Source organism: Aplidium turbinatum, chromosome 14 (assembly GCF_918807975.1).
Source record: "Aplidium turbinatum chromosome 14, kaAplTurb1.1, whole genome shotgun sequence".
NCBI classification, from domain to species: domain Eukaryota; kingdom Metazoa; phylum Chordata; class Ascidiacea; order Aplousobranchia; family Polyclinidae; genus Aplidium; species Aplidium turbinatum.
Genome location: NC_137485.1, coordinates 8,513,283 through 8,535,627, shown reverse-complemented (window position 1 = coordinate 8,535,627; position 22,345 = coordinate 8,513,283). Strand labels below are relative to the sequence as shown.

The 22,345-nt window shown below is 35.8% G+C and overlaps 2 protein-coding genes across 2 annotated transcripts; both read left to right on the top strand.

Moving 5' to 3' along the window:
* The first annotated feature begins 907 nt into the window (after nt 1–907).
* Nucleotides 908–4,506, top strand: LOC145783338 (uncharacterized). The gene is made up of 2 exons (XM_082595188.1): nt 908–1,507; nt 2,102–4,506. Exons 1-2 carry the CDS (start codon nt 1,285–1,287, stop codon nt 2,743–2,745), a joined length of 867 nt encoding a protein of 288 aa, XP_082451314.1. The 5' UTR covers nt 908–1,284; the 3' UTR covers nt 2,746–4,506.
* Nucleotides 4,507–8,891: 4,385 nt separating this feature from the next.
* LOC145782870 (uncharacterized) lies at nt 8,892–22,170 on the top strand. Its single transcript, XM_082594636.1, has 14 exons — nt 8,892–9,020; nt 10,754–11,002; nt 12,155–12,284; nt 12,600–12,726; nt 13,376–13,510; nt 14,915–15,078; nt 15,589–15,718; nt 16,797–16,953; nt 17,740–17,918; nt 19,005–19,194; nt 19,805–19,940; nt 20,326–20,462; nt 20,946–21,111; nt 22,027–22,170. The coding sequence occupies exons 1-14, from the start codon at nt 8,896–8,898 to the stop codon at nt 22,168–22,170; spliced, it is 2,169 nt and encodes a 722-aa protein (XP_082450762.1). The 5' UTR covers nt 8,892–8,895.
* The last annotated feature ends 175 nt before the right edge of the window (nt 22,171–22,345 follow it).

The window sequence follows — 22,345 nt, the reverse complement described above, 5'->3', positions numbered from 1 at the left end:
TGGTGAGAGAGAGAGAGAGAAATAACTTTATTTGCCAATCAGATTCTATAATAGTATAGGCTACGATACACAATAAACTTACATCACAATAACAAACAGTTCATGAACATAGAGGAACGCGTAAGTACGTTCAGTGTTAACAAATTCAATCTGATTAACCAGGAGCAGCGAAAGACCATTTGGTCGTCTAGTCAGCTGCTCCCAACTGGTCATTAATGAAGACACAAATGGATTGTTGAAACAGACTTAATGTTCAAAGCAAAATCAGCCATCACAATGAACATCTACCGAAGTATACTAATTTACAGTACCCATATGAGCAATGAAAATTAATAGACGGTATTGTTATTAATATCAGTTCAATATGATTTCAGTGATTATAATACAATGTAATATAGTAGCGTATCCAATTAATTAGCGACGACCTTTTAAAGTACACGTTAATTCGAAAAGAAATAAGAATTTATCAAAAGTCTCAGTCATTTTAGATTAGAAGGTCATTTCATCATCAATTATTGGCATTCGAATATCATTTGAATGGGAAAAAAATGTAATCAGAGGGAATATATAAATATACAGTACAGCATACTGGAAAGGAAAGAGCTTAAAATTAAACTAAGATTTAAATGATAGGTTTAAATGTTTGTTTGCTATAAACTGTTTACTTATATTTCTGTATTTTATATTGTAGCCTATAATTTCTAGCCTATATGCTACGCTGCGGTAAAAAAGCAACACCATTGGCATCGACGTTGCTTATTGTGACGTATCCCACCGTCATTCGTTTCTGAAAGCATTTCCACCTGACGTGAAGCATGTTTTTGATTTTCATGTCCACACAACCATTCGAAATCGTTTTTGCCCGCTCAACGCATTTGCACTTCGTTTAAGTAAACTTGGACAGTCAGATGTCTTCGGTTTTCATTATGAAACTAGGCCATCATACTCATTACGTCTGCATGCTGTTAAGAGAGAGGTTTTATTAGCTTTTTAAGTAGCCTATGGATTGAGAAAGAATGGAACACAAATACACACAAAAAGCAATAGAAAAGACTAGCAGCACTGAACAGCAACTATGCGGTTTTCTAGTGAAGATGCTGCATGTGATCAGGCTTTTATCAGTAGTCAAAAGCGTCAAAAAATTTAACTTTTTATCTCAAAACTGGCGCATTAAACGAGATGATTCCATACAGTTGGATCAGTCTTTGATCACAGTTTTTTCAACAACTAGGCTCACTCATCTTTTTTTTGCTTTATACTTTTGTAGCCTATTTCTAATACCAGATGTGTGTATTTAACCTTTATTTTGTTACCTGTGACGTCATTCATAACCCGATTTTATTTTCAGATGGTCTTATGCGGTCCATTATGTTTCCCAAAGCCAGTCAAATATTTCTAGCGTTTTCAACGTTGCTGTTCATCTTGTCTTTTGAATGCTTTTTACTTGCCCTCATTCATATCCAGCTCGGAAGAATAGGACAAAGTTTTACTTCAACAAAGTGCAACGGTAAGTGTCATAAGTTCATTTTATAGGATTATCTGTAACATTCGCCCTCAGCTTACAAACCAGTGCAGGTAACTGAGACTTTTCAGTAGGCAACTCCGTAGCAAAAGAAAGTGTCAATCGTATCAATTAAATATAGAAGGCTCAGTGGAAGAAGAAAAGCATATCTGAAAACCAAATCAGAAGCAGCCAAAAAAAATATTACAAACTGCACATTGTAGTAAATTTGTAGCTTATCTTATTCGCGTTATAGGGCGCACACATTAAACAGCCTAAAAAAATGGGATAATTTGATCTAAAAAGCATGAAGCATTGTATTTATTGAGTTCCATTAACGATAGGGGATATTCTGACTAAGGATACTAAACATAAAGCACTTGGTTTGTTGATTGTGTGATGGCATATAACTCCAGGTTAGCCTAATCTTCCCACAGTTCCTACACTTTTCTCAGTAATGAAGTAAAACAAATGACTTCTTTGAGTTCAACCATTCACGTACCCGATTGTTTGAACTTTATTAATTTTTTAATTCAGCATTATCACGAGTGGTCTACACCAGTTACCGTACCAATTAAACAAGGCAGCAATTTTTTGCAGTGGTCAGCACTTTCTACAATGCCAACACAACTTGCCACGTCGACTCAATGAGCCATCATGGCGAGATCAGGACAATTCCTTGCTTGCAGATATATGTCAAGCCTGATTTAACTGAACGGAAAAAAAACAATTCCCTTCACAAAATCAACAAACAAATAAACTCGAGTGACACCTCGCGGACGTTGCAAAAAGCCTCTGAAGCAAAAACATCTGAAGTGACATCGTCAACAAAAGAAGATGAATCGCAGCAAAGTCAGAAAGAAAATTCTGAAAAAAATGCTAGCAACGAAAACGTTCTTTTAATGTTTGAAGATGAAAGAAACTATGCAGGATCTGATTATTTGTACCGGCGCTGTTCTTATCTGCCCGACTTTTGCGACCAAGACTTAACAGTAATGCTGTCAGAAATCTATGTATTTGCTTGCCAAAATGGCAAGATAAACTCAACTAATGACTGCTACTACGATTCAAAAGACGAACGCGTCATTTTAAATAAGTACATCAGCTACCAAACTGTGCTTTCGTTTGTATTAATATCATGTTTAGGGATTCTCGTCAGTACATTGTGCTGCATAGGATTCTGGAAGCGAAACCATAACCGTATTAGCAGACTGTTTGTTTACAACAGTTGGTCAGGATCTTGAAATATTAATTTGTTTTCATTTGTTTTGCGATTACGACAGGAGAATTTTGGTCATTGCTTTATAATCTACGTAAAACGTAAGCCTGGAAAGGATTTTGGTTGTTTAACAACAGTAGCGAGTTTGTGCAAAAACTACTAATTTAAGAGCACCCATAGCTTCATAACAAACATTGCAAAAAAAAGGTAATAAAAATGAAAACGTTTACTACAATAGTGGGCTAGAAAAAGTATGCGAAGTAATTTTGCTGCAATGTAATTTTGTCTGCTAGAATATATTTAAATGCATTGGCGTACGCAAAGGGAGAAGCTGGAGTCCCCCACCCTTCTTTAAGGGGTACGGTAAGAATTCTACCGCTTCCTTAGCTTGATATCTTAAAAGTTTGTTATCGTATTGTTATTGTTTACTGTTGCCTTTGCGTATATGCTATCTATTTTTCAGTCTTCTTCACCTTTTAATTTAAGCTTTAGTCAAAATCTAAGCTAAGGATGTCAATATTGTCGTGGCCTGGCCCAGTATCCTACCCTCTGTGCCGCAACAGAAAAACAAAACAAAGGAATTGTTAATCGGTGCTGAGCTTCTTGAAAATGTTGCTGTTGCACGCTTTTCTCATTCAGCGATTTGATCATTCTCAATATAGTTGATCAAACCAACTTTATGAGAATGATCATTTAAATAATGAAGCCTAAAGTCATGTGGTCACAGACCATTGGACCATTTTAGGTCGGTTTAAGCCTTAGTTTGGTCACCAGTGATAATATGGATAGCATTAAAACGTTTGCCTCTCCCAATTGAATAAAAACTCTATTTGTTTCAGGAAAATACTTACCTTTATTTTCACCTAACAACATTGCTATTTTCTCAATTTGGAAAAGCACGTTACTGATTGACCATCCTTACATCAGCTACCGTAAAACAACACACTGTGATGTAAATTGTTGAGGTCCCTTGTTTGACGTGATAGAAAATAACGTACTGCTGGACATGTTTTGCAATCAATTCTTTGAAAAACACAAGTTTATCGCTTTGATTGATGGCGCAGTTATTTTTTAAAACTGACAGTAGGCTATAATAATCTCTATTCCATCACATCTATACCAGTTCAAAAACAAAGGTGAACACAAAAACATTTTTGAGAATGCAAAAAATAGATAAAAAATATTAAATCAAACTTACTTTGCAGTTAATCAAAAAATGCAACAGTGCCTTCAAAATTTTGTGTAGCCTGCTTTTTGTTGTTGGAGAATACGGTAGGCTATTCTAATATTTACATTTAAAGCAAATATACGTATCAGCGCAAACAATAATGATGATGCTGAATAAGATGGTGGCGTCAATTTTACATAATACTTTATCTTCATGTTACAATCTTGTAACAAATTAACACTATGTGTGGTTTTTTCATCAGTTTATGCTTAACTACTTAGGCCTAGTGTATTTAGTTCTGTTGCTTGTATTCAACTCATAAGGATGCTATGGTTTGTTTGAATGTTTAGTGTTTGTTTTATCAATTTGCACTTGAACTGTTTGTGCTTACATACTGCTGGTATTTTATTATATTTTAATTTGTAGTGCATTGATATTTTTTTTTTATCATCACTGAGATTTGTCTGGCACTTTGAATTAGTACAAACTAATTTTCCACATTTTCTTTTTTATCTGGCAAAGTAAGTTACTAGCCGAGTTCGAATATTTTATCATTTTTGTTAAAATATTAGGCTTTTTACAACCCCATCTTTAAATTTTATTTGAGTCCACAATACATTTGCAGACTCCACTATCTTGCCACCCTTAGATATGTCTGCAATATGCAATGTGAATTTAGGTACACCACCGCTACTGAAAGGGCAAGTGTTTATCTGAACCGGACACAGTGGTGGATGCAGGGATGATCGCCTCCTCCCCTGAGACTATTCGTCTCTGCCCAGGCAGATACTTTGTTTGATTAAGATCTTCACTAGATGAAGTGACAGTCTGGAAATAGGTCTACTGATCATAGATGGGTAGCCAAAGCTTGACCTTGGAATCAAACATTTAATTAATAGAATAATTTCACGGAATAATTTCAATGCACAGACAACAACACTTCAACAACAACTTCACTCTGTCCATTTCTGTAACCAGCCCTGCGTCAGTGGTTCAAAGCCTTTACAAGTATGTGAAACTGCCAAGAATAACCTGTCAAAGGCTTTTTTGGTTCGAGAGTAAAGAGTCAAAACAACCAACCATTTTCTATGAAGCTGGAGCAGCAAATTGATCACAGGTTCAATCAATTGAACTGTGCTCGTTATAAAATTGCTGCTGGCGACATAGGCCTTGACTACAGATATAATAACTTAGTTGTAATGATACTGCCACAAAAAATTTCCTCTGGTTTCTTGCCGAAATAGTCATTAACTTATTCAAATAGATCAGCTAATTCTTCTAATTAATTATTTAAATCGTATTAATAAATTATCTAAACTCCAACAAATCATTTTTTCTTTAACACTGTAACCAAGATCTGTGTTTGAAAATACGGAAAAATGAAGATATATCGTTAGGTCATAATGAACTTACAATTAAATAAAAAAAAGTTAAGAATTGATTATGAAGATAAAAATTGCTTTAATCTTAATAGTTAAGAACCAGAGAAGTTATTTGACATAGGAAATATACATCAGGCTGCAGTCTGCATTCTTGCTGCAAAAGTAGGCTATAAACCGCATTATTTTATTATTGAAGCCTGAGAATGTCAAAGTATTTATAGTAAAAGTATTTGTATTAATCTTTTATTCAATTGTTTCATTAAATGAATAAGTAATGAATATGTAGATGAATGAGTAAGTCAACTTATTCACAATCTAAAATATATGTCATATTAAAAAAAAAAAGAGCGTGAAAGTCTCTCAAAATGAACACTACTGTTGGTGGTGTTCACCATGTTTACTAAATTACTTATATTCACGGTGGTTTAGTTTTGAAATGATACGATGGCTAGAATTAAATATAGTTGTGCCAGTAAGGTAGGCCTACACAGTAAACAGTAACAATAGTGGGCACTATGCATACTATCAACACATCTAATGCGAGAGATAGGCTACTTTGATGAAAAACATAAAATAGAAGCAGTTTCTGCATGTACAATATGCCTTAAAACTTTTGCTTCACACTTCTACTGTCAGTTACTCCGCTGCGTACTCGACCAAATTTAACAGTAGCTTTTGCAAAAAATAGTCACGTTGAGAATATATTAATTTCCTGTTGTTGGGTTTGCATATTTAGCAGGGCTGTGGAGTCGGGCGAAAATTATACGACTCCGACTCCTCAGTTTATAACTGGCCGACTCCGGACACGCCAAAATCCCTCCAACTTCACATCCCTGATATTTAGAGCTGCTTCTAATTTGAAAATATGCCAATATTGAAAAAGATCAAAAATTGTTTCATTTTTCTAACAATGTTCACAAACTTATTACGTGATAAAATTGAAAGCGAAAAAGCTGTTATAAATCTTTGCATGATCGTACCTTCGTTCAAATCGCGATCGACTAAAAGCAGCTATGGCAAACTTCTGGTGAAAATCGACTACCGCAAAATGCATGTTGCAAACTTATATTGTAACCATTTACAGACGTATTTATCACACAAAAACTAGGCTACTCTTTTTTTGCTACATTTTTATTCCTTATGAAAACGCGCAGATCAACGCCTGCGCTTCCTTTGTTGGATTACGTAGGAGTGCAGGAGTTTTTGCTGCTTACGAAATTGAGATAACTTCAAGTGTCAAGCCAGACCTCCACTTGGTTTGGGTAACACTTAAAAAAAGCAGGCAATGTGATCTCAACCATTGGTTACAGGCTTACAGCTTTCTCATTATTTCTGCTTATTTTAAGATCTAAGCTATTTTATTATTTAAGATCTCAACCAGATTTAACAGTAACATCTATTATGAGACACATTCATCTGGAATTATCTAATATAGGTGACTTTTTTAAGCAAACTACCAACATTGAGATCATAGGAAGTAGGGATAAAAAGCTTAGAAAAGAATCAAGTGTTAGACGAAGTAGGGGCCTACAGTAATATTAAAGTGGCGATTTTGTAAAAGATCTCTGGTGGTGGTGTAGTTTTACACAAGATCTCTACTGGTGGTGTAGTTTTATTCAGTAGCGTTGACAAGGGGTACTTTTGGCCTGGGACGATTATAAAGGTCGTAAACTTTCCAATGAACCTGGGACCTTAAAGAAGCTATTAGGTAGCCTATTCTTTGAATATAGTACATTTTTCTTGGACGTGTCTTGATTTGGTGTTTAAGGATTTCATTAGTAACGGACCCAAATTATCCTCTCACCGGCCCCCGTTTTATTTACTTTACTATATCAATGTTTGGCGGAGTGTAAGTGTTTTTGAATCGACAGTATGGTACATCCATTTATTCATACATGGCACTTTGAAAACTCATTACGAGTAGCTTCCACAAATTTCAACCAAAAACTGCTTCAACCATAAATTTAGTTCAGTTAAGTTTGCTTTAACTCTTAGTATATTTAAGGAAATTTAACAATGGTTACTTTTTTCGACAGTTCCCAGGCTAAAAAACAAACCTCTGTTTTACCAAAAACGTTTTAGAATCTTATGGTTTTATGAAAAGAAAATACAAACCTTTTTCCCAAGGAAAGTGTCTTTCAGCATTACTCTGTTTTGCTGCAAGCTAAGAGTGGGTTAAATACTTTCAAGTTCTTATTTTAAGTGAGAATGCAAGCAAGATATCAATTGTTCTGTATCCCTTCGTAGTGCAACGTAGGCACAATCCTATACGAACACATACGAACACTGTACGACGTAGCCTATGTGTAGACTAGGTTTAGGTTATTAGCGCAAAAGCAGACAGAAACCCAAAACAAGAAAGAGCAGTCGACTGAAGATATACTGCCATGTGTCATCATATCACCTGCAAGTTTGATGGAGAGGTTTCAAGCACTATTCGGTTGCATAGCCGAATGGTGAGAGCCCTGGCTTGACGTTCATGCCTTTAAATGTCTTGGGCAGAACATTTAACGACATGCCTAAATGTGGACGGGAATATTGGCTCCATTCCCGTCCACTCAATCTAAATCTTAACCACATGGAGTAAACCTGATATGACACAAGTTTAAGCTGGAAAATACGCACTTCTCGTCATGTGATTAAGTGTCTTGTTAAGATACAGTGACATGGTCATGATGAGTTCGAACTTCGAACTCATGGCCATTAGAGAGTCGGTTCTAGTCTCAATACTTTGCCAAGTAGCCGAAGAGGAATGTTGTAGGCTAAATGAAAACAAGCTGCTTTCAATAAGCCATATCCATTCTAAACAACCAGAAAAGGATTGGACCAACGAGATTTGGAAACTTTCCTGCTAGGGCAATTGACTGTGAGCCAGTCAGGCAATCACTGTGTCGTAAAAGCTGAGACATGATCAAAGAGGAGTAGACCTATGGCCTAATACTGATTCTCCGGTTAAACCATTAAAGTAAACCACTCCTCCATGCAATTCATTTTATGTGCTGTTAAAGGCAGGAAAGTAACAAAATTTTCAAACAAACACCACTGTTTTCAAATAAACTACTAGGCTACTGTAGATTCGACTTCACATCAATTTCTGACTAATCAAATAACACATAGGCTAGCCTACATAACACGTTGAACAATCGGTCGGGCATCTATTCCATTGTTCCAGACTGACAAAGAAGATATGTTGGTCCTCAGGAAAAACGTGTTCAACATTTATTAGTAAAAGTGTTATTGATTTGCTTACCTGTTGACTCTAAACAATGTTAAAACTGTCAGGAAATGAGCATCAGCACGAGTTCTTCTCAGAAGGGAGCGATTCTTATCAAAGTGACTACAATGCGATACTACGTGATATGTTTCGAAAAGTTCGCTGCAATAATTTTTGTTTTTATTTGCGATTTGTAAGCAAGCTCAACAAATTATTCTTGCACAACGGAAAATTAAACCGGTAAAAATATTTTAGCTTTGAAACTACGAGTCTGTGTAGGTTGATTGAGCTTGCAAGAACCAGAAGTGAAGATTTGAAAAACAGCTTTTGATCGATGTGTCCACAGAACTACGAATTTGAGTACTTGTTAAGCTACAATTTAGAAATATTTAGTTGTTACAGAAAGAAAACATGAAGGTGTTTGTAATAATTTCTTGTGTGTTGGTGGTAAGTTTTACGTCAATTGAAGTTCAGTCCATCAAAGTGTTGCCAGATGGTTGCAAAATCACGAAATCAGACTCCTCTTCAACAACAAAGTAAGCTAGCTTAATCTTGTATTTTAGTTGAATAAAAATGCTTTGGACATTCTTTTATTATTGCTCAATGGCTATAGTAGCACCCATACTAAACTATCACAACTGTTTGCAAAGCATTGGTACAAACTGTTCTGGATTTTATTTGTCTAATAAAGCTTTGGCTTGAATGATCAAATTTCATAAACCCAATGTCAATCAAATAATTATCAGTTGTAGGCTAGTATTCAACAGTACGCTAACAAAACTGTAACTTTCAATAAAAGAGCTTGTTTTGTATATCAGAAAGGTCCAATTTGTTGTTTTGGCGTTCTTGTTTTAAGATCATAATACCTCATTGTGTTTGTTAATCTAGAAATTTTGTGGTAAAATGCAGTAATCGCAGTTATCACAATTTTTGCAATTGCTACGCTAATTTTAAGCCTCAAAGTCTATTTAATCTTATTTCGAGTACCGTAGAAAAAATTATCACTCAAAAAAAAAAGTTAATATGCGACAGCGTTGACAGCCTAACGGTTCGGAGACCGGGAGAACGTCTAGTAGGCTGTGTAGTACTGTATTACCTCCCTGTGTGTTCATTCGTAGAACACGTGACCTACAGTTCGCGTATATATACGGCTGTCGCCATCAGCAGTCATTTTAGTTACTAGTAGCCTATCTGAGTTATTGAATAGAGCTAAACACTACATGGTGTCAGAAGTGGGATTCGAACCTACGCCTCCCTCCGGAGACCAGAATGTAATAGTAAGTAAGCCAATGAAGAGACATAGAGCAACGGTGCTGCCTCCCCTATCAATCCATCAATTTTATTTTTTGCTGCTGGCGCAAATATATACAGAACGACAAAGTAAACATACGAATTTGACACCAACAAAAGGGAAAGATGGCAAAACCCAAAAGTTTAAAATATACATCGATAAAACAGTACTAGCTAAACTACCACTATCTTAAAATTGTACAGCCACCAAATCTAGAAGAGAGACAGAAAACATATCTCCAAACTCAATATCTCCTATCTCCAAACTCAAGTGTTTGGATGGAGCCAGATTTGGATAAAGAACATATAATTGAACAGGCTCCATTCCTTCGCTCTTATATGGTCGAAACTGCTCGTGGCATTATCAGACGAAACCGCCACAGTTTAATATCAAGGCCGGCAAACCAAAAGACCGAAATCCTGGTTACAGAGTCAGAAACTGATCAGGTTGACCATGATCAGCCCAATTCTGATTTGTATAGAACCCGCAGTGGTCGTACTATAAAGCCACAAAATCGTTATACTGATAATTGGCAATAGTATCGTGTAATTGTTTCGGTGTCGTTGATGTTTTGTTGTTTTATGAGGTTTCTTTCTATCGAGAGGAGATGTAACCCTTCCTCCCTCAGTCTTCTTCTTGACTATATGTGGAGTTGTTGTTTTTCTCGAAGGGAGATGTGGCCCTTCCTCTCTCTACGTTGGTGTTGTTTCTTTTAAACGTTGTTTTAGTTTCTTGAAGGGGAGATGTAGGCTAGTATTACCTCCCTGTGTGTTCATCCGTAGAACACGTGACCTACAGTTCACGTATATATACGGCTGTCGCCATCAGCAGCTACTGTACTGTATTTTAGTTACTAGTATCTGAGTTATTGAATAGAGCTAAACACTACAGGCTGGGGACACCGATTGTAGCCTATAGTTCGTTGTGATGTGGATGCACATTTGCTGAAAAAACTGTTACAGAAAAGTTTTTTTGCAGAAAGGATAGCCAGTTTCCCATGCTCACATGCTCGGGTAGTCACAAGGAAAGGCTGCAATTGAACTTTACTGGTGGGAAAAATGTGAAAAGTGTTGTTTTGACTTACAAGACGCTTTTTGAACTGCACGTTGACGATTTTAAAAGCTTTCCTAATCTTGTGAGAATAGTAGCAGCATCAACCAATCTTAAGCATTTTCATCCTTCCACTGCCAATCTTTCTCTGTCTTCAGTGCGACACGTTTTACTCGGGTATGTATATCACTTTACTTTGTTTTTGCTTAGTTTGGATAGAATGCTGAAAAAGAGCTTTCGACAATGTCGTTGACTGAAGTCTTTTAGAATTGTACGTAAATGCTTCACCGGATTTGATACTAAAATTCATGAGGCTTTGCTCATAAAATCTTTTAATTCTCGCCTTAATAGGCAGTTATTTGCCGCAGGCTCCTCCTATCTGCTAAATGTCTTCACGTAATTTGGCGTCATTGAAATTAAGCGTCATGTGATTTTGCCTCTCTTCTGCCTTGCCGTTTGATTCTCTTTTTTTTTTGATTTTTGTGGATGTAGATCAGTTTTGTAATTTAATTTATGAAGAAAATCAGTCAGTTGGTTACTTGAAAAGAGCTAACATGAGTTTGGCCGAAAAACGTTTGCAATTTTTAGTTTATTTTTATGTTATTATGTTAAATGCCGTGTGGTTGTTACAGATTTTATTTGTCCATGGTTTAAAAAAATTCCCTCTTTACCAAAATTGTATTTATAGGCTAAAATTACTGAAGCTTAATTTTGTGTAAAAATACACATGATTTCCAGTTGCTTTTGCCTGGATATGTTTTATTTTTATATGTTATTGTAATTCTTAATAGGTCTACGTATAATAAAAGTGCATCGACACTGCACACCGGTCTTGCTTGTAAGTTCCAACGTTATGCACTTATAGCTTTTTGCTTGTACGTTTACTCATAAAGACTTGCATGAAATATAAACTTTCACTTTAGAACGAAGTCATACTAATGTTACCCCGTGTATCAATTTGCACTAAACATAACCTGAAGAGTTGATTAGTTAGTAGTACAAAACTTGAAAATTGCTAGGAAAATGTTTTTCATCTCAAAGCGGCAGTTTTTGTTTGACTCTCTTCAGGACCTTGTCGTCAGAGACTCAGAGAGTGAAGAGCACCTGAAGAGAGTCGGACGAAAAACTGCAGCTTCAAACTATAAAAAACCTTCTTCTTGCAACTCATAGCGCTAAAATTTGATGCAACATCCATCATAAACAACTTTTTACATTGATTTAATGGCTGACACAAAATCACGAGGCAAAGAATGATGTTGTCAACTGGAAAATTTTTGAAACAAAAAACTTTATATTGTTCATAAGTCTAATCAAGTTTGTACCATTTAGAAACAACAAACTAAAGAGCATCCCTAAAGCTACATTGAAAAGCTTTCCTAATCTATCAACTCTTCATTTGCATGGAAACGGAATACAAGAAATTACAAAAAATAATTTTCGATTCAATAAAAAGTTGCAAGTAAGTATGACGATGGACATAAATGACTAATGAGTGCAATGCAAAAATAAAAGTGCCAATTCAACTCAAATATTTCCAATATGCAATACTTTCAAAAAACTGTACTAAAATCGTTCAGCTACAAAAACTTAAAAATAAAATTTACTGGACTGATAGAATGTTTTTCATTTTGTCTACTCACACATACACGTTTTTTTTCAAATGGCTTGCGACATCCGTACAAAACCGCCAGGATCAAGCTTTTCAAGACTTTTTCTCAGTTCTAAGATAAAGATTTCCACAATTAATCAAAGCCATGTCTATTTTTTTTTTTAGAAGCTGCGACTAGATTCAAATCCCATAACCTTCAAAAATGATTGGACGAGACACATTCAACTAACCGAACTTAATTTAAGGGGATGTGGTTTGACAGACGTTCCTCCTCAAATGAAAATGCAAAAATGTATGTTTTAGAAAAAGACATAGGCCTACTCTTTTTATTTATTCTGACTTTAGGCATTTTAAATATTAGTTTCCTCAAAACTTTGTCTCATTGCGATAACAGAAGTAGGCTATGCGTAATCAAATTCCACACAAGCACAAGTTAATTTGCCTTTTGTCAGTCTTATTCTTATACATTCCCATTTCCATTCTCTTTGTATTAATCCGAGCTTAGATCAACCCAGGCAGGGGATAATTTTAGAGACCTGAAACTTTTCCAAGGAGTCCAGAAAGTTATAGAAAATGGCCTACCGCACATTTTGATTTCTATAGTGCATTTGCATCGAGTCCAATTTATCTTGGAAATAACCCCTGGGTTTTGAGGGAAACTATCTGTTCTTCCGATGATTTTATATTTTTTTTCCTCAGTTTTTTTTAAGAAGTATTTTAAGAATTTAAAGGCGAAAGAATGCTATTGGTACCGGGTTTAAATTAGCCTCTCAACGGTCGGGCCTATATCTTCAGTAATTTGTTCTCGAAATGTCATCTGATAATAATCATAAAGACACAACTAATCGCCTGTGGAGGGCCCAACTAGAAATCAAATTGTGCAACCCAATTCGCTGTCTTAGAATGTGCCTATTTTTTGATATGTTTCAAAATATTTCTAGCTTTGAAATACCTCGACTTATCGAAAAATCACATCACGAAAGTACTCAGTAATTCGTTTTCTGGATGCGATAAACTGCGCAAGCTTCAACTTCAGTCCAACAGCATCCGAAGAATTCAGAAAAACTCATTTAAAGGTAGTTGATGCACAGAATCTAAGAATCTTATTGAAGTCCTGGCTCCTGTGTTCACTTTAAACCGTTCCTGAGTAATTTCAACTTTTGTTGATTTGGTAAACAGAGCATATTTTTATAGGAGCTCTCATGTACTGTATATATTGTGTTATGATATACAATACACAGTACACAATATAACGTAAGAATACTTCTACATGGTATACCTATAGTATGTTTAGTATACATATATATATATGTACAGTATATGTATATGTAGTAGGGCAAAGTGGGGCGTGTTGTCACAGGGGCGTGTTGTCACAGCACGATTTCCATGTGATAACCCAAGCGTATAACCACGAGTTTTCAATGGAACGCATAGTTTTCAGTTCTCTTTCGTACAAGCAGTGAAGGTTAATAAATTTGTCACCACAGCAAATTATGAGGAGTGCCATTGAATTTTGGGCAAAATCAGGTTTTATAACTAAACTAAAAAATGGTCTGGCAAACTAAGGTATGATCATAACTGATCAGGAAAGGTACCATTCGTTAGCTTTAAGCCTGTTCTTTTCATCATACCAAACAGATAAGACATGCAAGTAGAGATGTACACATGGTTGTTGAAACCACGTGATTTCATATCATGGGGCGTGTTGTCACAGCTGTGACTACACGCCCCGTGGTGTGCATTTTTAATATTAAGAAACATAAAAAATTATTTATGCTTATACAACGAGGTAATATGCGTATTTGTTAAAATACAACGCTTTTTTAGGTAATAAAAATTAATATTAGATAATGATACACACATATATTCGATATTGACACATAATTCTCAAGATGACATTTCTATTGTTTTTGACAATGGGCATAAAATTTTTACCAATATGTTGAAATTAAATTTTTTTGCATTTCGCATATTTTTTTATTCGTTCAGCCTGTATTAAAACCATTTTTTGTTGGTTTCTGTCATATTTTAGTCATAAAGCATGTGCAGAAATTTTGTGACAACACGCCCCATGCTCTGTGACAACACGCCCCGGGGTGGGGCGTGTTGTCACAGCCCATTCACTTGCATTAAACATGCATTTATGTAAAGACGAAATAATCCAGAAAAAATTTAGTTGTAGCAAAAAGAAGTCGAATGATACCTCTTTCAATTGCACTATCTAGCATCTCGATACCATTGGTACAGAACGAGATATATGCTGATTTGCAAAAATTGTGACAACACGCCCCACTTTGCCCTATATGTACAGTACATACACTAGTAGGCCTATACACACATATCATATGTATACCGGTAGGCTGTGTGTGTGTATAGTGAAGTTTATATAGTAGTGTACTGTGTATAACTGTATATACAGCAGCCTATACTGAAATAAAATAAAGTAAAAATTAAATTTTCATCATCTTAATTGTTCTCAGGAGCGGAGAACTTGGCAGAGATAGACTTGTCTGAAAACCGAATCAAGATATTAAAGGAGGAGAGTTTTGAGGGATTAAAGAAAGAAAACTTGCAAATAAATCTTTTCGAGAATCCTATCCTTTGCAATTGCACGACCGTTGGATTCAAGCATTGGCTTGATAAAGTAAGCCGGTAAAACTGGAGCAAAATTTAAAGCTAACTTTGTAGATTCGAAAAATGGCAAGACGTGGAATTATATTCAATGCAATGCAAAGTTAGGTTTCTATGATTAAGCATAACCTAATCTTTTGACATGTTTCGACTCACCAGCAATGCTCGAAGAAAGCGAGTCGGAGTCTCGAGATAAGCGATGTAAAATAGAATATAATTCTGAGGGCTCGTGATCATGTTTGTGAAACCTGGCATCGATTTTTCGATGAAATTGAACTGATTTGTGTCAGTAATATATACTAGTACTCTTTTCTATTTTGTATTATCTTTTTAAAAAACCTTTAGTAAGTTGTGTTTGAACTCTTGATTGTAGCCTAACAATCGTTTTTTAAAACTTTTGCTAATGGCCTATTTAAAATTTGAAAGAATAGAAAAGTTATGGATGATAATATATCTCACAGTCCTAGACATTTTAGAGGTACCGGTATTAGTTCCGATGAGACTATTTGATACAATTTTACAGCTAAAGTCACGTAATCACGATAATGAGATTCGATATAAATGCGAGCAGCCAGCAAGAAACCATGGGAAATTTTATCATGAAGTTACAGCAAAGGATTTTTCTTGTCAGAGGGATGACACGTTGTGGACAGGTAAAAAATGGATCATCCATGAAGTGCAAAGCATAGGCGTAGGGGAAAGTTAGTTTCTGGAAGTGCAAAAATATCCTTCCCAAATATAATTAAATGCGCCCAAATATTTTTTGTGACAAAGCATAGGTCACCTGATTAAAAATTCTACACTGCTCTCAATAGTCTGGTATAATTTTGATTATACTGTATGAGCACAATATCAAAAATAAGTTTAATCTTAATAAAAATTTTGAAACATGCAGAAAGTTCTAGCCCATTTTTTTTTTTAATTCTACCAAATTTTCAATTAGTTGAACAACTTGGGGGTGCGGTTCCATTTTATTTGACTTTTGCATAACTATTATTTGAACAAAAAATGATAAATAAGTTTAATCTTAATGAAATTTTTGAAAAATGCTGAAAGTTCTTCCCCAAAATTTTATCAAATTCTGCCAAATTTTCGAATAATTAAATAGTTTAGGGGTGCGGTCGCATCCCCTACATCCCTGGCTCCTACGCCTATAGTGCAATGTAATAAATTTATGTTTTTTCATACGATCGGCCGTTCACAATGCTGTCATCTTCTTGTAATCGCCATAACGCGCTTTCAGTGGCAGATCTAGGGGTATATGGTGACTAACTTTCAAAAAATTCCTATTGCCACGACGCCACACACAAGCTAAAGCAGAGGTGGATCCATCAAATAGCTTAGCTGGTGCAATTTAAACAAAACACAATGATGTGTAGGACTGTAGGTCCACATTAATCCGACCTTGCAAATTCACCATGAACAAAATTTGTTTTAAGAAAGGAGGGAGATCGCTGCAATTGTTCTTCCTCCTGGATCCGCCAAAATGTAACTTTTTTGTGGGTGGCTTTTTGCATTTTATATTCTCACATTGCTTGTTGCATAATATGTAACAGTTCCTAAACTTGGGTTTTACGTTTTACTTCATCATCATAAGGTTCCTTTCTCTCATCGAGGGTTGGAGGCAATAAAACGCCAATTAGCTCTGTTGTGAGTTTTTTCGGTTGCACTTTTATTCGGTTTTCATTTAAAAACAAATTCAAGCGTTACCAGTGATATTGTCATTCTCAGGATGCTCTCATCATTCAAAGTCATCAAATTTAAAACGTCTCTCTGCTACAAAACCTCATCAGAAGTGCAATGAAAAGTGCTATTGCTACGATGAAAACGGGATAATGTATCACCCATCTGTCAACGGGAGCACGTCTTTTAGACCTAGCATGGGGTGGTAAGATAGTTGTGTTTGCAATAAGCTAATCTCAACACTGCGTAACTACCTACCAAGTGGACAACTTAGCACGTCATATGCTTTATGAATTTAAAATACTTTTGTATGGATTTTTATCGTTTAAAAGATCTTCAAAAATGCTTTTAATAACTTCGCATAGTGATAATTTTGGTTAGCTGGAGGTTTTAACTAGCCTACCTTAGCATGTTCTTAAGTTTTGATTTATTGATGAAATGGTTATCCCAGAACTGCTTTATGAAAGCTTAATCTTGATAGTTTCGTATACCTTTAAAGGGCTTTGAGCCATTGACGCAGGATTGATCACCGAGATTGACAGAATAAAGTTTTTGATTAATTATTAAAGTATTTTTTGTTTGTAAGTTATTCTCCCCACTCGGTGCCACTAAGTGAAAAGTTGTCTTTCAAGTGCGTTGCTCAAGCCCTGAAGGGCACACGTGAAAAAAAATTTCAAAAAATTGCTGCTAAGTGCGCGAGCCTATGCTATTTTTAATTTCCAAACCTAAAGCGGCCGAAAGTACAATAAATTGTTCTATTTCAAACAGCCTAGTTGATTAAGACTTTGTAAAATGAAAGCCACACGAAAGGGCTAACTGTTGACGTACTGTAGCTAATATAATTATTGGCTTTTAAATAATTATTAAAAAATAAGAATTGAACATCAATACATAGTTTACGACGAAACAATATTAAATATATGAAATTGTTAGTTAGTACGAGCCCACACAAAATATTAACATTTACCAATGTGTTGCATTTATTGTGCAGGTTGCACGAGCAAATCCTAGCCAATCCTAGAATCGAGTGTGAGAAGATGGTAATGACAGAAATGCCACCAGACATACCAATAAATGTGAAGATGATTGATCTTCAAGGAAATAAAATACAAAAGTTTGATTTCCAAAAACTAAAAAACTACACGAAGTTACAATCTCTTTGTCTTACAAGTCAGTTATCCTAAATTTTGTAAAAGAGAAAAAAATGTAATATTCTATTAACGATTGTCAGCAGTGCCACAACTAGAGGTTTATATGCTCTTGGAGCAAGCACATAGTAAAAAGACATCATTGCCAAAATTCTTGATATATATCCTATATTTGTATCGCTCTACGTGAGCAATAAGCATTGCAGAGATGGATTTCGTTTTATTTTTTAATAGCCTATTTGGAGCAACAAAAAGAATTTCTTCACTCTCTGCTTTCCACCTACGCACAAAATTATTCTCGCGTTTAACTTTTGATAGGCTACATCAGGGCTACTCAACTGGCGGACCGCGGTCCGAATCAGGACCTTCTGAGTGTTGATAGTGGACCTCGGGCTTTCAGAAGAATAACTTAATTACCACGTTTCTGGGCCTTTTTAAACAGATTTCTACTGGGAAAAAGCATTTTCTTCTGTGATTAACCCAGTAGCTGGGGGCTGGGCCCCAAGGCCTCCCAATACTTTGTCAAAAACCCTAGAAGAGTTAAATTTTACCTCAAAAATGGTTTGTTATTATCATTGATACTTTAACTTTCGTGTTTGCGTATGAAATAATTTATTTACCGGACCGCTAAAAGCATTCAATTTGTCACACTGGACCTTTATTAACATTAGTTGAGTAACCCTGGGCTACATGTAGTAGCAGGTGGAATTCTTGGGCCAATGCCGATAGAGCACCCCGCGATTTGGCTTGTAAAATATAAACTCTCGCTGCAGTCTGACCCAGTCTAATTGAGTGAAATATTAAAAAGTTGCTTCTGCTTGAGCATTTAAACTAAATTCATAATAATTGTTTCACGTAAGCAGAAAAATAAATTGAAAAGAACTCATCATGAACAGAAAAATAATGTAATCTTTGCAATATATTGCTAAGTAGGCTACTGCATCCACAACCATATCGTGACTAAAATTTCGTGCCAAGGAGAAAACATAGCTAAACTTGGCTAGTCTATAACGTAAATATTTTATTTTTTAGGAAAAATTTAAATCAAAGTGATTTCCATATGAGAAATTTTATGGAAACTTGAATCTTTGCTGCATTTTATTTGTAGAAAACAAGATCAGCGAATTTTCTGACGTCACCAATATTCAGCTGTCATCAATAAAAGCTTTATTACTTCAGCACAATCATCTCTCTGAGGTTACGAGCAAGCATCTCAAACCTTTTTCCAATCTTGAGACTTTAGCTTTGTATCACAATAGAATTAGAGCTTTTCCGACCAATACTTTTCAATATAACAGGTAGGGTTAGTTGTTTTGTACTTTCAAAATTTTTCATTGGGTCACTAACTATATGATAGTGAAAATTATGTAAACTACTGTATTGCAATCAGTGTGTTCTCGTATTTGGTTGCTTATTTATTTTTTAGATATACATATTACGTAGGCCTATACATACGATGGAAAACGTCATGATATGCTTTCAACACGCTATCCAGTGATGCAATACTTCCAGCTGTTTATGTGACACTCATGCTAAGAAAAACGATATATCTGTAAAATGGGAAAACGTTGCTTGACTAGAAGTTAAACTTGCTAGTCACAATTCATTGATTGAACCGTTACACCCTCGTACTGATAAAGCTTCTTTGAGAGCTAAATCCTGGCAGTTTTGTTGGTACTTGTGGAGGCTTTGAAGCACTGACGCAGGCTCGGTTACCGAATTTGACAGAGTAAAGTTTCCGATTGTTGAAGTGTTGTCCAGTAATTGCATCAGTTGCAGATCAAGTCAGCTTCACCTTTGGTCGCGTGTCCATTTTGGACTAACTCTTTGCCATCTTATCTGCTTTTGCGATGTTTATTGTGTGGCAATGCCTTCGAGTCGCACTATAACAATTAAACGTTTGCTTAGAAAACTATCAAATCTGCATATTGGTGGAAATCCGATTCAAACTTTCAAAGAGGGTATTTTGAATGGACTTTCTTTGGAAAGTTTATCGCTGCGCAAGTTGTCGATCACTTCTGTACCGAACGTGATCAGCCAAATGGTGAGTTACAAGGTCATTGAGAGCCAGACCTTTTTAATTTCTAACCAGCAGTTTTTTTTAATTTTTGTTGGAACCGACACTTACTGTATTTCAAGTGTTGCGATTATTATGTAACCTATAACGATTAGGGCTATGAATTAATTGGATGCTTTGAATGGTATACATGTTGTAAATCAGGCAGCTACAAATTTGGCTAAAACACGGCTTCTATCGACTAGGTGCCGCTAAACGGAGAGCTGTCGTTAAAATGTGTTGCTCAAGTGCATAGGCTAACTCGAGAGTCGAACCACCAACGTTTGATCTTGTCGTTTCTGTGTTTACAAAGTCGAAATCTTAAGTAACTGAGCTATCTTAACAGACATTTATTGCATACCACTTTGTTCAGATGTCGTTAATTTTCGTTGATTTGAGTGACAATCAAATCACAACTTTAAAAGCGGAAACTTTTTCGAAATGTAAAAAGCTAAAAATCTTGTATTTGGAGAACAACAAATTATCGCACATTGATGCGAACGCCTTTAGGTAAGTAGCTTATATGTTCGCTTGCTAACTTTGTAAATTAAAATGCTCCAGTAAGATTGTAGGCTATTGTTTGGGTAGCCGATCTCTGCAGCATGTTCTTAAAACACTTTAATTCTGTTTATATTAGATAGCGTGAAAGCTATGTTTATGTAGGCCTACTCTGGCTCATTCTTGGCCGCTCGTATCAAGATAAATTTGGCGCTATCCGCTTTTTTCATATCCAATTTTAGACATGTGTCATTAGGCTACAGTCTGTTAATAAATTTTCTTTTTAGTTGGTAGGCCTAGAAGAAATTTAAAAGCCGACAACCCTGGGTATGGACTCCAGTAGGCTATGCATGCGTTAAAGGCCATTTATTTTTAATGAAGATTTTGTTTCAATTAGTTTAGTCTGTTGTTTGCTACTATTGTTATTTAAGTTTTATTTGTCTGAAAAGTTTGATGCCAATTTTTGTCGTTCCAACTGTGGATGCTTTGTTGCAGTGGCGCAAATTCCCTCAAAGTCATCAAGTTATCTGCCAACAGACTAACTACACTACCATCCAATGTGTTTTCAAAGATCAGTCAAGGACGATTAAAGATAGAATTATGGTTAAATCCTTTAACATGCGATTGCCATTTAAAACTTTTCAAAAAATGGGTTGAAAAAGTAAGTAGCCTACTGACCATACAGCTTTGTTTAAATAATTTAGTAGCCTAAGCCTATTAGGATTGATAGCTTGTGGAAATCTTTATTTTCAGGTTGAAAAATTTATTTTGAAAGCTTTATCCTGGCAGCTTCTCATACTTGCAGAGGTCTTGAACCACTGACGCAGGCCGGTCATTGTGATACACAAACTGAAGCTTCGGCGTTTTAAAGTGTTGTTGTCTGTGAGTTATTCAATCCACTAGATGCAGCTGATGGGAGAGCTCTTCTTGAAGTGCTTTGCTCAAGAGCACAACCTGCGTTTATTGACTTTTCTTTTTCTTTGTTCACGCGTAACCGCTATTTGGTAAGCAGCTTATGTCGGGCACCTAACCGCTGCCAAGTAGCCTAATGTGACTTCAAACTTTCGAAGTTGTTAGCAACATTAGTTCATTTTTCTGCATGGAAATAGCCTATTTTGTTGGCTATGGTGTTGGAAAGGTTTTAGCGTTTAAGATAGGTCTATGCCTCGGCTCCGCATGATTGCAGCTACAAAAAGAGCCAAAGACTCGGTAACAATGAGTTTGAATTATAGTGCGTCAATGTAGACACGCCGAAGATAGTGGCGTTCGCAGGGGGCCATTGGACTTTGCCTGCCGTTTTAAAAAGTTTCAGTAATTTAACGATGTAGAGTAGCCTACGGCATTTGATATGTTTCGGATAGCACTGTCAAAACAAATAACTATGTTGTTATAAACTAAGCAAATACCAAATCCATGGATCAATGACCCCTCTGTGTAGTCTACGGCACTGGCTGCAGCTGCATCGTCATATCTGCAACATTAAGTGCTGGTTTATTTTTACCACAAGCTGTATATCACTTATCACATGTTATCAATCAAAACTAAACGATTCATTATGTTTGTTTCTGCACACCAGTGGGAAATTATGGATTCAACCAGCGATATTAAATTTCGCTGTCACCAACCACTAAGGCTGCATGGAAAGATGTCACATGAAATTACAGCAAAGAATGACTTCAAATGCGATGGGGAAAACGAGAAACTTTTTATACATGGCTAGTTGCTGAATATTTTGTTTTATCTTATTACTCTAAGCCAGTGGTCCGTAACCTTTTTAGACTCAAAGGTCCTAAAATTATTAGCTTAGACTTAGAGGTTCTTTTTCTTTGCAACATGGGATACACAGAAGGTCCATGGTAAAAGTGCATTTGACACTCCCTTTGAACAGTCCTACA

What these genes read in the sequence shown, in the direction of transcription:
- LOC145783338 (XM_082595188.1), top strand. Translation starts at nt 1,285, where the DNA reads ATGTGTGTATTTAACCTTTATTTTGTTACCTGTGACGTCATTCATAAC. An exon ending in TACTTCAACAAAGTGCAACG is followed by an intron (nt 1,508 to 2,101) that starts GTAAGTGTCATA and finishes AATTTTTTGCAG; the next exon opens with TGGTCAGCACTTTCTACAAT.
- LOC145782870 (XM_082594636.1), top strand. Translation starts at nt 8,896, where the DNA reads ATGAAGGTGTTTGTAATAATTTCTTGTGTGTTGGTGGTAAGTTTTACG. An exon ending in TCAAATGAAAATGCAAAAAT is followed by an intron (nt 12,727 to 13,375) that starts GTATGTTTTAGA and finishes AAATATTTCTAG; the next exon opens with CTTTGAAATACCTCGACTTA. An exon ending in TTTAGACCTAGCATGGGGTG is followed by an intron (nt 16,954 to 17,739) that starts GTAAGATAGTTG and finishes TTTATTGTGCAG; the next exon opens with GTTGCACGAGCAAATCCTAG.